Source organism: Manihot esculenta, chromosome 9, assembly GCF_001659605.2.
Source record: "Manihot esculenta cultivar AM560-2 chromosome 9, M.esculenta_v8, whole genome shotgun sequence".
Classification (NCBI taxonomy): Eukaryota; Viridiplantae; Streptophyta; class Magnoliopsida; order Malpighiales; family Euphorbiaceae; genus Manihot; species Manihot esculenta.
This window is the reverse complement of record NC_035169.2, coordinates 34,011,429-34,027,900: the sequence shown is the minus strand read 5'-3', so window position 1 is coordinate 34,027,900 and position 16,472 is coordinate 34,011,429. Positions and strand designations below refer to the sequence as shown.

The 16,472-nt window shown below is 33.7% G+C and overlaps 4 protein-coding genes across 6 annotated transcripts; 1 reads left to right on the top strand and 3 right to left on the bottom strand.

Annotated features, from left to right (window-relative positions):
- Positions 1 to 1,844: 1,844 nt before the first annotated feature.
- On the top strand, positions 1,845 to 5,172 carry LOC110623026 (protein SINE1). 2 transcript variants are annotated; one of them, XM_021767847.2, is made up of 3 exons: positions 1,845 to 2,167; positions 2,717 to 4,034; positions 4,509 to 5,172. In XM_021767847.2, coding segments are annotated over exons 1-3 (1,800 nt in total). In that variant the 5' UTR covers positions 1,845 to 2,165; the 3' UTR covers positions 4,989 to 5,172. The 2 variants fall into 2 exon arrangements, with proteins under 2 accessions (XP_021623539.1, XP_021623538.1); XM_021767846.2 differs by lacking the exon at positions 1,845 to 2,167 and having other exon boundaries at positions 2,175 to 4,034.
- Positions 5,173 to 5,297: 125 nt separating this feature from the next.
- LOC110623027 (protein NDH-DEPENDENT CYCLIC ELECTRON FLOW 5) lies at positions 5,298 to 7,093 on the bottom strand. 2 transcript variants are annotated; one of them, XM_021767848.2, is made up of 3 exons: positions 6,527 to 7,091; positions 5,978 to 6,454; positions 5,298 to 5,644 (listed from the first exon to the last, which is right to left on the bottom strand). In XM_021767848.2, the coding sequence occupies exons 1-3, from the start codon at positions 7,031 to 7,033 to the stop codon at positions 5,450 to 5,452; spliced, it is 1,179 nt and encodes a 392-aa protein (XP_021623540.1). In that variant the 5' UTR covers positions 7,034 to 7,091; the 3' UTR covers positions 5,298 to 5,449. The 2 variants fall into 2 exon arrangements, with proteins under 2 accessions (XP_021623540.1, XP_021623541.1); XM_021767849.2 differs by lacking the exon at positions 5,298 to 5,644 and adding an exon at positions 5,698 to 5,876 and having other exon boundaries at positions 5,908 to 6,454; positions 6,527 to 7,093.
- A 530-nt stretch (positions 7,094 to 7,623) lies between these two features.
- On the bottom strand, positions 7,624 to 9,302 carry LOC110623028 (photosynthetic NDH subunit of subcomplex B 2, chloroplastic). Its single transcript, XM_021767850.2, has 3 exons — positions 8,821 to 9,302; positions 8,030 to 8,470; positions 7,624 to 7,929 (listed from the first exon to the last, which is right to left on the bottom strand). The coding sequence occupies exons 1-3, from the start codon at positions 9,244 to 9,246 to the stop codon at positions 7,735 to 7,737; spliced, it is 1,062 nt and encodes a 353-aa protein (XP_021623542.1). The 5' UTR covers positions 9,247 to 9,302; the 3' UTR covers positions 7,624 to 7,734.
- Positions 9,303 to 9,860: 558 nt separating this feature from the next.
- LOC110623409 (T-complex protein 1 subunit theta) lies at positions 9,861 to 14,980 on the bottom strand. The gene is made up of 13 exons (XM_021768347.2): positions 14,641 to 14,980; positions 13,631 to 13,893; positions 13,381 to 13,527; positions 13,123 to 13,284; positions 12,777 to 12,854; positions 12,475 to 12,608; positions 12,160 to 12,232; positions 12,005 to 12,082; positions 11,770 to 11,892; positions 11,458 to 11,552; positions 11,103 to 11,312; positions 10,481 to 10,538; positions 9,861 to 10,172 (listed from the first exon to the last, which is right to left on the bottom strand). Exons 1-13 carry the CDS (start codon positions 14,786 to 14,788, stop codon positions 10,107 to 10,109), a joined length of 1,635 nt encoding a protein of 544 aa, XP_021624039.1. The 5' UTR covers positions 14,789 to 14,980; the 3' UTR covers positions 9,861 to 10,106.
- Between the last annotated feature and the right edge of the window lie 1,492 nt (positions 14,981 to 16,472).

Genomic DNA, 16,472 nt, shown 5'->3' with positions numbered 1-16,472 from the left:
TTGTTGAAAAAAAATTACACTTTTCCATGCAAAATCTCTTTCTCTTCTATTTTTTTTCTTATCATTTAGATAGACAAATATGAATAAAGGATTTGAACTTGTTATCAATTAGATTATTAACTTTTAAAAATAAAATAAAACACCGGTTAATTTAGAGACTAAATAAAATTTTTAATAAATTAATATATAAAAATATTTTGAGATATTTATGATACTCCTTATAATAAATTATTAAAATTATGAATCAGTAAAATATTTTTTAATTGTTAAATAATAAATTTGATTATGTAAATAAATAAGGAGTTGAAAATATTTTAATTATTTTGAAATTATTTTAATGATGCAATACAATAGTTGATTTAAAAAAAATATTTCCTAAACGTACAATTAATATTTAAGGAGGGAGGGACAGGAAAATTAGCCAATTTTTTTTATTCACCTGCCATAATATAATTAATAAAAACCTACCTCTCATCATATGTTATCAGGTTATACTCCCATATCATATGATTTTTCTACAATTCAAACTCATAGGAGCGAGTTAATCTCATGAATGTTACTGCAGAAATAAGTTAAAGATTGTGATTTTTTATATCAGAGTGGACGAAAATGAAAAAAAAAAATGAATTAAATTATATTAACTTTTAAAATTTTAAATTAAATTATAAAATAACGTAAATTTCTCTCTGTAATTTCTTTGTATTTCGATACTTTCGTATTTTTCACTTTCTTAAACTTAATTTATTCTTTTCCCTTTCGATAAAGAAAAATATGTTGTTGTCCCTATTAAGAGTTACAGATATATTCTGATCGTTATTTATGATTTTTATACGGTGGAATGTTTCTCGCATACAATCTAATCAATTTTCAAAATATGCAGATCTTTTTGACAAATCTAAGACGGCAATTATCAGACAGTTATTAGATTGAATGATTTGATTTCTAGTGACAAGCGGAATATTTTATTTTTGATGGAAATAAAAACTCTTAATTTTAGTATGAAAATTTTTCACAATTTTTTACATTTTAATAGTTGTTTCTCAGTTAATAGATAAGGTTTGGGAGGAAACTTTCGTGAATGTGGAATGGTCTGTTTCTGTGGTTGGCTTTTTTTCAAATTTTATTGATTCAGTTGTTTCGGAAGATAATATTCAATGGAAATTTATTGGTTATTATGAGTTTCCAGAATCGTAACCACAACGTCAATTTTGAAATATCATTCGAGTTTTATCTAGTAAAAACTCTTTTCCGTAACTCTATTCAAAAGATTTTAATGATTTATGCTCGAAAAATAAAAAAAAAGTATTTTTACTAAATTATTTTATGCAGGGTTTGATTTTAAATAATTGTAAATTTTTGTTAGACTACTCTAATTGCTCATATTTTAGTTAGAAAATCTATTAAGTATAATCGTTTTTCTATTTGAAATGATATTTTTTTATTTGGAATCATATCCCTATTTGATAAAATTTTATTAATATAATCACTAATTTTACTTTAAAAAAAATTATTCAATAACTATTAAATTTTTTTATTACTAACATTTATATGTAATAAAATAATATATATCATATTATTATATCATCAATACACGGTATCCTTAAATATGATTGCAATAAACTTTTAAAATTTTAAATTAAATTATAAAATAACAAAAATTTTGGATTTTCGTATAAATAGACCTAACTTTTAGAGAGAAAAAAATATTTCAAGGGTAAAATTGTCCAAGCATACAAATATGGGTGGAGCCTACTGAGAAGGGATAGCGGCGGAATTACAGAGAAAGATTTGAATTCCAACGTACTCCCACTGCATAAAAACAAGAAAGCCGGGAAAAGAAAATCGCTTAGGACAGCCCCTAAAATTACGGGATTTAAAATTTCCTTTTTAGATCCTTCCCACTAAACCCTACACAGTGCGTCACACACTGTTACAGTCAAGAAGCACAATTTAGTTTAGGTTTTCTTCCAAATTCTTCATCTTTTTGTCGCTTGTTCCTGTTTTCAAGTTCTTGAATCTAGAATCCCCTGTTTCTTGGTTTCACTAAACAAAGATCACAGAGGAGTAAACAGAGCATTTCCTGGAAGAATAAGAAAAAGCAAGAGGCGGGTCTGTGTAATTGTGTGCTTTACTTTTGATTTTTCTTCCATTGCTTTGAGACAAAAATGTAAGTTACTCATCTGCTACGTTTGAGTTCTGTGTGCTGCGGTTCTTTAATTATTGTTCCTATTCTTGTACATACTAAATTCATTTATGTTAGTATTTGCCGCATGAAATTTCGATAAACCCATATGCTAATATGATCCTCAGATTTTTTAACTTCAACTCACGGAAAGGAAGATTCTTCTGAGCTTGAATTTGTTTTTGTCTTTTGATACTTATGTCTGTTGATTTAACTACCAATGTTGAGATAAATTTTCCTACTTTTCTCTTCTGTTAGCTTTCTGTGATTTCTGTCAGATAGAGGTCCTTTATTTTTGGGTTCTTCTCATTGAATATTCTTGTTGTTTGCCATCTGTTTGGTTCTAAGAAAATGAGTTGGAAAGATTAAATCTTGCATTTAGATTTTCCATGTTGAAAATTCCCAACTTTTACTGAATTTGGCATTAATTTGTTAATGTAACCCGAGTTAACTAATGGAGTAATCCCCACTTCAGTAACTCAGATGTAGAGACTACATGTTATCTGAATAACCCATTGGGATGTTTGTTCTCAGGCAAAAGATGGGTAGAAATCTCAGTCCAGTTCTTCGGCGAGAACTGGCAAACCTGGACAAAGACGCTGATAGTCGTAGATCGGCAATGAGAGCACTGAAATCATACGTAAAGGGCTTGGATTCTAAGGCAATTCCAGTGTTTCTTGCCCAAGTTTCTGAAACCAAAGAAACGGGTTCTTTGTCTGGGGAATACACTATCTCACTCTACGAAGTTCTTGCCCGTGTCCATGGAGTCAACATCGTTCCTCAGATTGATAGCATCATGACTACCATTATCAAGACTTTAGCTTCTAGTGCAGGGTCTTTTCCTCTTCAACAAGCATGCTCAAAAGTGGTACCAGCAATTGCAAGATATGGCATTGACCCAACAATGGGGGAGGACAAGAAGAGGCATATAATTCACTCTCTTTGTAAGCCTCTTTCACAAGCTCTCTTGGGTTCACAGGAAAGCCTAACTTCTGGGGCTGCCCTTTGCTTAAAGGCTCTTGTGGATTCAGATAATTGGCGGTTTGCTGCAGATGAGATGGTAAATAGGGTGTGCCAGAATGCAGCTGTTGCTTTGGAGGACAAATGCACTCAGACTAACTCACATATGGGCTTAGTCATGGCTTTGGCTAAGCATAATGCTTTAACAGTTGAAGCATATGCAAGATTGTTGATACAATCTGGATTGCGTATTTTGAATGCTGGTGTTGTAGAGAATAATTCTCAGAAAAGGTTTTCGGCTATTCAAATGGTCAACTTTTTGATGAAATCTTTGGATCCAAGAAACATTTTTTCAGAGGTTGACTTGATAATTAAGGAGATGGAGAATTGCCAGTCTGATCAGATGGCTTATGTAAGTGGGGCTGCTTTTGAAGCTTTGCAAACTGCAAAAAAAATATCCACAGAGAAAGGGTCACAATATGACAGGAGTCCTGGTTCAGTTACTGGTTCAAACTTTGGTAGGAGAGAACACAAAGGAAGGACCGTATCTAGTTCTGGAACTCATTCTCCAGCATCTATATCACCCGAATCACAAACACTTGATTCCTTTATTGAATATGACTCTTTGGCTGAGTCACCCATTTCAACTATGGAGATTTCTCACAATATGGAGTTTGACTGTCACAGTGTGAACCGAAAACTTTGGAGACATGAAAATGAAGGGATAGATGTATCTCTAAGAGATGGCTTCTTTTCAGATTTGGTTCATAGGAGTCCAATCCATGGTGCATTTTCTGGTCACTGTGAACTTAGTGAAAACACTGAAGATTTTGCAGGATTCTTGCCAAGAACTCCGAGAAACGGACTAAGGAGTAACACTCCCAGTCCTCAGGTAATTGTTTCTGACATATGTTTTGAGCTGCTTGCTTGCTTCTCATATTTAGTAAGAATCAGATGGAGATGATGAATTTTAAACTGAGTGCATAATATATAAGTGAGTTTCGATGCTAGTTTTTCCATTGAAAAGTAGAAGAAAAAAGATGCTTAAACTTCTAGTAAGGTTTTTTTAAACGCAGTTCTGAAATGATGCTTAGGATTAGTTTCAAGGGTATCCTTTACCTTTCATTTTCTGGGTTTTTTATGAAATGGATGTATTTCTTGCCAAATGCCCTTGGGAGCAGCACAGCTTATAGCTGGAAACGGTTGCCGATATGGAAACAGTATTCATATATTAGAGTTTACAGCTCAGTTGCTTATTTTTACTGCTGATATTTTTCCATAGTAATATAGTATTACTGTTACTGTGTTTCTTCTTGTGCTTCTTATTAGAGTTTACAGCTAATATTTGCTTCTCTGTTTCTTTTAGAGGTCATGTTCTCGTATCGATGTTGACAACATTAACATCTTCGCAACTCCAAGAAAGCTCATTCGCTCTCTTCAGGACCCCAATGATGTGGATTCAGACCTCTCTGAGAAAAAGTTTGGAAGTCCACGCTCGACTAAATTTGATTATAGTCCAAATATGAAGTTCAATGAAAATGGATTTCAGCATAATGGGGGATATGAGGTTGAAGATAGTAGAAACTCATATGTTGGTGAGGAGCAATTCCAATGCACTACTGAGTCAGTGTCATCAACAGATGATGTTCTAGTTGATAGTGACATGAAAGAGTCTTCCGAATTGGTTAATGCATATAAAGATAATACTCCAATGTTTCCCAACAGAAAGGCCAATCAGAAGAAATCTTGTACGTTGATTTTTGGCCTGTTATTTGCTCTTGCAGTTTTTACCTCATTGATGTGGATTGATGGTAAAAGAGAAGGCCAATATCTTGTTCCAACATAGTTAAGTCCTTGTTGTCTCCGAATCTTCTAGTACTGCATTAGTTCAATGCTGAGAATCCTATGTTTTTGTACAAAATCGAGGAAGTTCCAACAATTAGTTGGATATCTATATGCTTCACTTTGAAAATTTGTTTAGCATGTCTAAACATAATTAGTTCGAATGAATTTGGAGATGTTTTATTCAAGTTTGAATTATTGCTACAGGGTGAAGGGGAGAAATGCACAAGCATCTGCACAAAAATAAATTGACTAAGGGATGGTTGAGAAGAGAGCACTATTTAAAAATTTGATGAGTACTTTCAAATATCAATGGAAGAAATAGAACTCTCTTATCATGATATTAGCTGCAAAATTTTCATTCTATATAAGATGTTTCTGTACATCAGCAGGTTCATGTTGCATTATTTCTCATTACAAACAAGCCCAGTCACTATTCTCTATCATATTGAGATACATTATTATTCAGAGATTAGGATTATGTAAATGTTGCTCACCTGTCCAAACATCTCCAGGATGCAAGACTATTGGCTTAAGCATGGCTGATTGTCCTACACATATGAATGAGTACCTGCCAAAGCTTTCATGGCTTGAGCCGGGACTACACATGTATAGTTCATCGAACCCATTCCTTGCTATGATAACTGAGTTTCTTCTACCCTGTTTAGTAACGAGAAGAGAGAAAAAATTTGTCATATATTTAATGGAAAATAAGATTACATGAACTTTGTTGTGTATATCTGAGCATTTTGATTAACGATTTCAAAGCCTAAACTCTTTTCTGGATGAACTAGTTACAATTCTTAGGTAAGGTAGAAACACAAAATATTTTTCTTGAATGGACATTCCACCTAAATGAACCCTCAACAAAAGTCAGAGTTGAGATTGAAAATTTTATGAACTGGGAATGTCAATGTTTTGACTTTTAGTTTCAAGCACTTGTCACCTAATGAAAAAAAAGGAAATGAGCTCTTGAGTGATTAAGAAGAATACCCTGTCAATGATTGTGAAATCCCGTGGAGCACTGGTGTAAATCCTGCTCATCTTCCCAGTTAAATGCTTGTAGTTATCAGTCTCTTCACACTCTATTTCTTCTTCACTCTCTATTTGGCTGCTGTTCCTTTTATCGAAGTCCTTTTGATTTCTTGCACCCCAGCTAGATCCTTTGAGCCTCATAATATCTCTTAGTTTCCCAAAACTATCTGCACTCTCTTGGTCACTGTCAGGAGGAACTATGCTCAAGTTTGACAAGAACATTGGCCTGTCAAAGATATTTGATCCCTCTAACCCATATGCATAAGTCGCTTCTGGAGAGCTTACTGTTAGATGGCTTAAAAGGGATCCCATCAACTGGATCGACCAAGATTTTGAGTTCGAAACTATGAGCTTAGAGCTTAAGGTGTCTACTGCAAGATTCATAATGTGTCTTATTTCAACCATATTCTCTGCATCTGTGCTTATCAGTTCAACCTGCATTCCACATAACTACAAGCATAAGAGAATAACCTTTCAAAGAATTGACAAGATTATATATAGACAGACCTGAATAGATTCTTGAGGAGAACCTCTAATAGAATGAACAGTCCAAGTGCTTGGAGACCATGAAGTTCCACAATCACTTTCAAAGTTGAAGGCTAAAGATACTCCGCCTTGTATGAGAGGATTGCCATCTTCCCCCTCCGAGACAGTGGTCTGCAGAAGTTCAATTGTGCCCCCATGCCACATATGTGCCTTGTATGATGTGATTAGGCCACTTGGAAGCATCAGGGTGGCTGCACTACCATTCTCCAGTCTCATCTTGGCAATGCAGCTATCGCCGATTTCTTCGAAATTGACTCCATGCCCACTAAATTCTTCCTCCAAGTAGTCCACATTGATTGGTTGGTATGGGATTGAAGCTACAGAAGTAAGTGGGAATTCTCTCTTCTTGTTACTGTATTGAAGAGAACGAGAAGGAAGGTGAGAATGAAAGCAAAATGGATGTTTAGTGGGAGGACTTGCGTAGGGGATAGATGTAAAGTTCAGTGAAAATAGAGAACTGGAAGCCATAGTTAACTCTTCTTTTCAATTGTGCATTAAATTAGGCATAAGCAGAAGATAGAACTGCATACCTTATGCACATAATATAATAAAAAGAAAAGGAAGAACTGGGGCCCACTTATCCAAGCCTTTCCTGCATTTGGATAACTCAGCTAGTTCTTTTGGTTGGTTGTAATTGAAAACTACTTAGATATTTTGCATGTATATTTTTCTATTTTTTCTTTGAATTTTTTTGAAAATTACTTGTCTTCATTTCCAATTTTGTTGGCCAAGCACTCAACCTTATCCTGTCAGATAATAGAAAGAAATTACTTGTGTTTTCTTTTACCTTTTCATTTTTACACATTTTGTTGCCATTTCTTTCTGTGTATTACAAATAATAAATACACCATTGATGCTGATCATGCCTGCAAAACCAATTTATTGATTTCTAATTGGTTTTCAACTACAAATATGTTGCAGCTAAATTCAGGCCTTCTCTTTCCAAGCAACCATGGAACTTGAATAAACTATTACGTGTACAAATCTCCAGCCTTCTAGTTCAACTTGGGATTGGATCAAAATGGCCATTAAGGAGCAATGAACTATAATCACATCTCTTCAGAAAAACTAACTCTGTGATTTTATTATTTATTTTGAGATGAAGAAACCAATCAGACAACCAAGGAAACTTTAAAAAAAAAAGATGAATATTTAAGATTGTTATATAATTACAAATTATCATGCTCAATAACCTGAGCCCCTCTCCAATCTTCACCTGGTTCCACAACAACAGGCACCAGCATTGCAGCAGGGCCAGTGCAAACAAAATACTCCTGACCATACTTCTCCGATAAGGAACCTGGGCTGCCTATGTATGTGTCTTGAAAACCCATTCGAATCACCCTGAAGAAAAGCTCAAGTCCCTGAAACAGACGAAAAGGGTCACAAATTCTCGTTGTATAATATCTGATCGCTTAAACATCAACAGAATGAATGGTTTTGATATTAATGTCGAAATCATACCTGATCAAGTGTTTCATATTTTGAAGGTGGGGTGTTATAGATTGCTTTTAGTCTCTCTTGTGGTGGAGCAGCATAAACTCTACTGAACTTATTCTTCAAAATTGTAAAGGGTACATCTTGAACTGTCCATGTGCCTGGTTTGTCCTCATTCTCAGAACCAAAATCAAACAATCCTGAGGACTCAGATTTCATGGCTTCACCAGGAGATAAAATTTCAAAAGGAGAAGATAAAGGAGGGAGTGGACAATAGGAGCAACCCTTGAATCCTTGGATTGCTGCCTTTCCTCTCTTCTTGAATTTGAGATGACTTAGTATAGCACTAGTTAGAGTCACAGGTTTCCGGCCATCGTTTTTTACTATCACTGCTGTAGCAAAGCTCACTGGATATAGTGAGACAATGTATGTTATATCAAGAGTTCCACTGGTACAGCTCAATTCCACCTGCAACAAACCAACAAGACAAGGCATGAACCAAATTGGATATTCATCCTATTACTTACTTGGCGACTAAAACAAAGAATTCATCCATTAATGAGGGTTTCATCCACAATCATAGGTTGAGTCTACTGTGAATGTCAATTGATTAAGGCTCATGTTTCTGAGAATTCGGTAGGATGCATAAGGGGATAAGAGCCTCAAATTGTAGTTTCCTGAAGTTTTGGCCACCAATTAACACAAAAATTAATGGCATCAAACTCTCAACATCCTCCCCAAAAAGAACCAATCAATACGAGGGAGTGGACTGATTCCAAGAACAGTGAATGGAATGAACAGAGAAAAAAATCAAATACCTGGAGAGCATCAATGGCATCGGAATCAACATCCTTAACAGACCACTCTGAATTAGTAATGAGTGAGCCTTTAGAACCAGCTTCAGAGGCATCATTGATGACTAAACCAACCCCACCTCTTGCCTTTCTAGAATCTTTCCCAGGAATAGTGTAAAGAAGCTCCTCAAAACCTTCATCTTTCCAATAAACTTTTGGCTTGTAAGAAGTGACATGAGCATCAGGTATCTGTAACCTTAAAGAGCTGCCATTTCTGACAGTTAGCTCAACAACAGGAACGTTGTTGGATTCGGAGAATTTGATACCTTTTCTGCCGAACTTTTCTTGAAGAATCTCCGGCGAAGGGAGAGTAGTGGCGGTTGCAGTAGATGATGTAGCTGCTTTTACTATGGTGGGGCTGGGGAGAGAGAAGGAAAAAAGAGAAGCCATGGAAGAGAAAGAAGCACTCTTTAACAGCTTCCACACACAGGTAAGCTCATCCTTACTTCATATATATATGTTCAGTGACTCTTTTTAAATTGGATCTACCAAAATTCTATTCAAAACGGTACAATCTACTTATGAAATCATCATATTCGATATTAATATTTAAATACATTATAAATTCCATTAAAATTTAGTTTAATTTAATAATTTTTATTTTAAAAAATTAATATATATATATATATATATATATATATATTCGAAATTTCTTCAATATCACCGCCAAGGATTTTGATTTTAGTGTTGCAATATCTTTTATTAACCAATTGAATCTCAATACCACCAGAAAATATTAACATAAATCTATTTATTTTTCACATATAGTAAAAATATAATTAATTTAGTTAAAAAAATTTATATTATTTTCATGTATTTTTTATTCTTAAAAACTAATGAATCTCCTTAAACTACAAGAACATGGCAAAATTTTAAATACATATCATTTTATGCTCCGAATTTAAGTACACGTCAGGTTTTCTCATAAAAATCAGCCGTAATAACAACTTAGACAGACCTGATTGGTGTGCTGCTACAAGAAAGTAAAATTCATCAGCAAAAAATGGCTCAAACTCAAAGCACCCACTCAAACAAATTGTTCTTTTGAAACAACAGTGCTCATACAAGTAACTTCCAGCCTACCATCTCAACCGATCATCAAATGAAGTTGGATTAGAAGTAGCATATACAAAGGCAATGATGTCAACATTTCTTTGTAGTAAACAAAATTGTAGCAAAAGACACAAGAACGAAATTCTGCCCATAAAAAGATACAAGCAAAGACCAAAGTGTTATGGCTAAGCGTAAAACTAGTCTTCATCCATCCCTGCAGCTGGATCTCTCTTTGGACCACCAGCTGGTTTTGCCATTATAATCTGTAGACAGAACGGAAGAACTATTAAACTTAAGTTTCCAATTCACATTCATGATCAATCTCATATATGAATTCAAAGTCATTGGCAACAAAATTAACCAATGAAAGCTCCCAGCAACAACAAAAAAAAAGTCTCAGTTAAAAAGAAGGTTAACAATCAGATGCTGGTTGAAAAACCAAAAGAATTGGTTCGAAATTCCCATTTTTTTAAAACCAAGTAAAACAAAACTTACCAAGAACCAACAATATTAGGAATAAAAATGTAATGTGAAAGAAAATATGTAATAATTATAAAAAAAAATAATATACCTGGTCTACTCGCAATACAGTACAGGCAGCATCTGCAGCATATTTGAGAGCAAAAAACCTGAAAATTTTTTTTATCCAATTAGACATGGTATCAACACCAGAAAACTAATAATTATCACAAACCTAGAATTTAAATAGCCTATATGGATTACAAAATTGAAACATGCTAATGATTTAGTGGGCAGACCCCATCCCAAAATATGTTTCAGAATTCTTATTGCTAAAGAAATAGCCAAGCCCTCCAACTGAGGGTTCAATGGCACACTTCCTGCACCCAAGTAATATCCATACAGAGCATGAACCCATTTAATTTAATATATTTTAGTTAATATATCTATATAAAAATATATTCTAAATCACCGTACTTGTACCAAACCCGATATTAAATGGGTTCAGGTAATGAGTACCCAATATATAATATCTGAAACCAATCCAAACTCACCATGGCTATTAATTTCTATACCCGAACATGTTCTATTAGGGTCAGTCGGATCGGGAACCCAAAAATACCCGATCCGCAGCCATCCTTCATAAGCAATGGATCATAGAAATAATAAAGCGAACAGAACATTGAAACATTTTGTAGGAATTTGTGATATATGAAAGGTAAAAAGAAACATACTTTGTGACGTAAAGGTCCCAGATATTCATGGTTGACATATCCTTGCAAACACCTTCTTCCAAGTCTATACCTACTTTGGTATTTCCAGATGCATGTTCAGCATAAAGAGACGATATGATCTCCATTGCATTGAGGCCAGCATTCTCAGCCAGTGTTTTAGGCACCATCTCAAAGCTCTCAGCAAATTTTGCAATAGCGTACTGATCCAATCTGCAAGGTGAATGTAATACCTTATCAACAAGAAGGCCAAGCATTGTCCTCTACAGTATAATGAGAATCTTAATGCCCCAAAACATTTGGAGAAAGACCACATTTCCATGTCCAACAATACAAATAAGTGGAGGAGACATATTACCCTGTTTCTTTAAAAGAGAATTCCTTGAGTCTTCTAGCCAATTCAATTTCAGTAGCTGCAGCTCCAGGTACTATACGACTGTCCCTACACATAGCCTGACAATAACAGGAATAAGGCATGATTAGTAACTTCCCTAAGTTAAATAAAAAAGAACAAATGGAATTCCTGGAATTTGAACACAAAATGGAGTAGAAACTTCTTAAAAGTTAAAAACAATAAAGAACAGATGAAACCATATTCAAGGTTCAGAAACATGCAAATTGAACTCAGAGAAATGGAGAATTGTTGGGTTAAATGTCAAGTAACAACTACCTTATAGGTGTTAACTCCATCATCAACAGCTCTTTCAAGGTCCTCTAGTATACTATCAGTGCTTCCCCGTAAAACCACAGTGCATACAGAGTTCCCACCCGCTTCATTTTTTACAATAGCGACCTACATACAATCATCATGATTGAGAAAATGCAATAAAGAAGCAACAAGAAAAGAAAAAGAAGCCTGCTAAAAAAACATGCTATGATTAAAAGGAGGGCATGTGCATACATACCCTAGCTCCACCAATTTCCTCAATGGAAATGGAATCTACATATCCCAAGTCATCTGGGTTTGGCTGGCTCAGTTTCAACTGTCCCAGAATCAACGACGTATTAGGGTACATCAAAAAGTACAGACAAATAAATATAAATTTGAAATTAAGCTTACAATAGCAACAGCACCCGTGGTGCGGCAAAAGCGTCTCAATTCAAATTTTGAGCTAATCTTCAAAACCATGAGTCTGAAATTGAGGATGCAGGAGATCAGAATAATCAAAATAGAATATTATGGAAGTGGCAAACAAATAATTGAGCAACCAAACAATGACACCATTTATAGTTGAATCGGATGAGTAAGAATGGGGCTTCGATTTGGCCAATTAGCAGTCCCATAATACATGCAAAGCGATCAAAAGGATCATGCAGACAACTGGAAGGAGAAATAGGAAAGCAGAACACAGAAGTGCAAAGAAATTTGACAAACTTGTAACGTTCACAAAAATGCAAAGCCATTTCGCCAACAGCTGCTCCACTAACAATTACTTTGGCACCAGAATCTGCAACAGCTTTAATGAGCTCCTCGACTTTAGCTTCTTCAGTTTTGGCATAATTCTCTAGCTGCAAGAAAAAGACAGGACAGGAACTTATTAACACATTGTAGTTGCCACTAAATTTATTAATTTGTTTACTAAATGCATATCCTCCTAAGAATATTAAACAAAAAGCAAACAAATGGCAAAGCAAATAGAAGGACAAAAACTATATGTCAATTTCCTCAACATATACCTGCTCAGCAGAGTGAATTAGAACAGTTCCCTTGGTTTCAGTTGCTGAGGTATCAACACCGCCAGCAAAAACAGCAACCTATGCAAGTACAATATAAAAATTAAAATTTAGAATTAATATTAAATCCTTTAAAAGCATTGGTGTCACAGTGTCTTGACATCAAGTCCAGAAGAAAATTTTAACAGTGACAACTTGAAGAGTACATAACTAAAGCAGAGAATCTATAGAATCTGAGAATCACAAACCTGCAGTTGACCCATTTTATGGTTAAAGAAACTCATGAGGAGTTTCACCTAGAGGTTAACAGCAAAAAATGTAAATAGAAAAATAGCTACTCAGTACTCACCTTTGCTTTCTCCACTCTCTTTATAGTACCCACAGTGTCATTCTTCAATATCATTCCACGAACTATTGTACAATCATGCAAACCTCCTCCCACAAGCTTTGCAACCCGGACATTATCCACATTAAAGTTTGCTGGGTTCTTGGGACATACTTGGATGCATGCCTGTAATACAAGATAAACAGGTGTAGAGACAGAATATTATTTCAAACGTATAAGACAAACACTTGAATTTGAGCAAGGACTGTGCCATATACTTACATCAGCAATAAGATTACTTAAAGTGTCTTCTTGTCCAAATTGCTTGCTAGCAACTGCAGCCTTCATCCTAGAAATGACCTGTTCCTTATTCCTTACATCCATTGTGTCCGAACCTTTCTCCACCAGTTCATCCAGGATTTCAATTGTCTACAGTATTTAATTTAAAAAAAAAAAAGAGGAGTTAAGCCAGGTACCTTTATACACAGATTCATCAACATAGTAAACCGATCATATAAAGTACTTAGCAAACCTTGTTGATTCCTTTGTTGTATCCACTGATGATCTCACTTGGGTGCAGGCCCATCCTGATAAGCTCCTCTGCATTTTGAAGGAGCTCACCGGCAAAAGAAATTGTCAAGTTAGCTCCATCACCAATCTCCTCTTGTTGAGCCTTGCCAGCTAAGACCAAAATTTTGGCAGCAGGATGCTGAACCTCAAGCTCATTCACAATAGTGGCAGCATCATTGGTGACAAAAAGCTTGTCCAAGTGATTAATAACCATCTTATTCATGCCTTCATACAAAAACATTAAGAAAAACCTCAAAACCATTCCTACTAAGGGATTTTTACAACAAAAGAAGAGGATTTCATCCAGGAGCACTCACCAAAGTTTAGAAAAACATATAAATGGAAAGGAAATATAGAAATTAAAAAAACACCCTGGATTCTCCTTGGTCCCAAAATGTGTTGATTTAAATCTTGAATCCAACTCCCCTTCCCCGCTTCTTTTTAATTGTTCTTTAGGATGCAAGGGAGGGTATTGAAGCAGTGACCCTTTCAGCTAAGATTTTCATAAGTCTACCCACCTATACAACAACCCTGTTTGGCACCTCTCAATCAGAGATTGGAAGGAAATGCCACATTGTTCACTAAAACTAATAATTTTTTACAAAAATAAAGATTCACTAATTTTCCATCTTTTATTTTCATAAATATGACCATATAAAACAGCTTAATATCAGAATGCCTTTCTACTTGATTTAGAAGTCCATTTATCCCAAATATCTCAGAATACGATACATAAACAAGATTTAGCAAAATAGACTCGTATACTTCAGAATATAGACTATAAGTTTCTCGAGAAAAAAAAAAGCATTCACTAGTATTCACTGAATCAGCATAACCCAAAAAAGGAATTAAGGGAAATTTTCTCGATCCAGATTTGAAGCAAATAGCAGTTCAAACCCAAAATCCACTTCAAAAAGAACTAATAAAAATATCTCTTAAGGGAAGACTGAAGATGGAGGGAATAGAAAGTACCGTTAGGGCCAAGAGAGGTGCGAGTGATAGTGGAGAGCTGCTTGCAGGCATCGATATTTTTTAGGACAGCTTCGTCAAGCCCCGAAAGATGCTTGTGTCCCTCTTTGAGCATGGATTGTATACCATACGGCTGCATTGAGAACCCCATTTTCACAATCTCTTCCTCTGTAAAACTTGATCAGGCTCTGATTGCTTCTTCTTGTTCTTCTTATTCTTCAAACTTGCAGGATTAAGAGGGATAATCTTAGAAATGAGTCCCTTGCCACTGTCACTGTGGCTCTCTGTATAAAGAAACCAAGGAAGTGCTAACCCAGAATACCCTAGAAGGCTAGAAATCTGGCTTCCTCATTATGCTGTTTTAAGGTCGTAAATGCAACGACGTCGTTCTGCTCGGCATAAATAATAATTTTTAATATGTTTTTTATTTAATAGGCATTGAAATGCTATATAAAATTTAGTATTTCAATTATATTAATTATATTTTTTTAATTTATATAAAAAAATATTTAATGATAATATATATATTTACAATTACAACTGCCGAAAAAAAAAAAATATTTCCAAACAATATCACAATTAAATTTAAATTTAATTACACGACATTCACTAAATATTTTCTATTAATATAAAGTAATATTAACTATTTGAAAGATTTTAAATTAAAGGAAAAAAACCATTGAATGTGTTTTTAGAAATATATAAATTAATTAATAAATTTAATTTAATCGAATCACAAGAATAAAATAATAATTTTCAGAATTACAAATGAATGAGAAAGAGTCTTGAAACTACAATCCACATGGGAGGGGCAATGGCCCCTCACAACTATGTAAAATTTTTATTTATGTTCATATAATTTTTTAATTTTTTTTAAAAAAAATATAATTTTGACCCTCCAATTTTATAAAATTTATACACATATCTTTATATTTTTGTTAGAAATATATATTTTATTTTTTAAAATTTTGAAAATGTTGTTATGGGCATTATATTTACTTTTAATCCTTTTAAATTTAATTTCAATAAACTGCTATAATTTTTACTTTTTTTAAATATTAAAATTATTTGTGATTTTTAAAATTAAAAAGCTTTCTTTGAACTTTAAATTATGTAAGTTCTTTTACTGCCACTACTATTTTTAATCAATAATTCATAATTCTCTTATTTTAAAATAAAAATTCAAAAATTTTAATTAAATATAATAATGTAAATGGATTTATTTTATTTTTGTAAAACAAATCAATCCAAACAAATAATTATATTAAAAAATAAAATAAATTTTAGTAAACAGTTTTAAAAAATAAAATTTAATAAATAGTTTTTCTTCTTGAGGTCCAGATCCACAATTTTTTAACAGGGAAGATCATATGGCTAACAATATTATGAATCAAATTAATTTTTTTTAACACTTGTTCAATTTTCTTTTCCTCCACTTCTTAAACTAAAAATTTTATTTTATTTATATTTATAGAAATTAAAAAGAAAAAAATTTGTTGCAATATTCCAGTCCCAATTGACTTTTTTTGTTTAGATATTATCATTAATATTTCAAAAATACATATAATGCTTACATTTAGTACAAAATTTTATTATAATTTGTATTATTTTATTTTAATTTTTTTTATTATGATTGATCCCCATGAATTTCCTGCGGCCGATTTTTCCTTTTTCCATTTTTTATTCTCAATAAAAAATAACTGGTTTTAACACATTCAAATATACTGGAAATGATGAATAGCAATTAAAGCCACTGCCCACAAGCATACAATTAAGGATTTTCCCCACCATGACAGAAACATAGCTCTGCACAACAACTATGCACAATTATATAT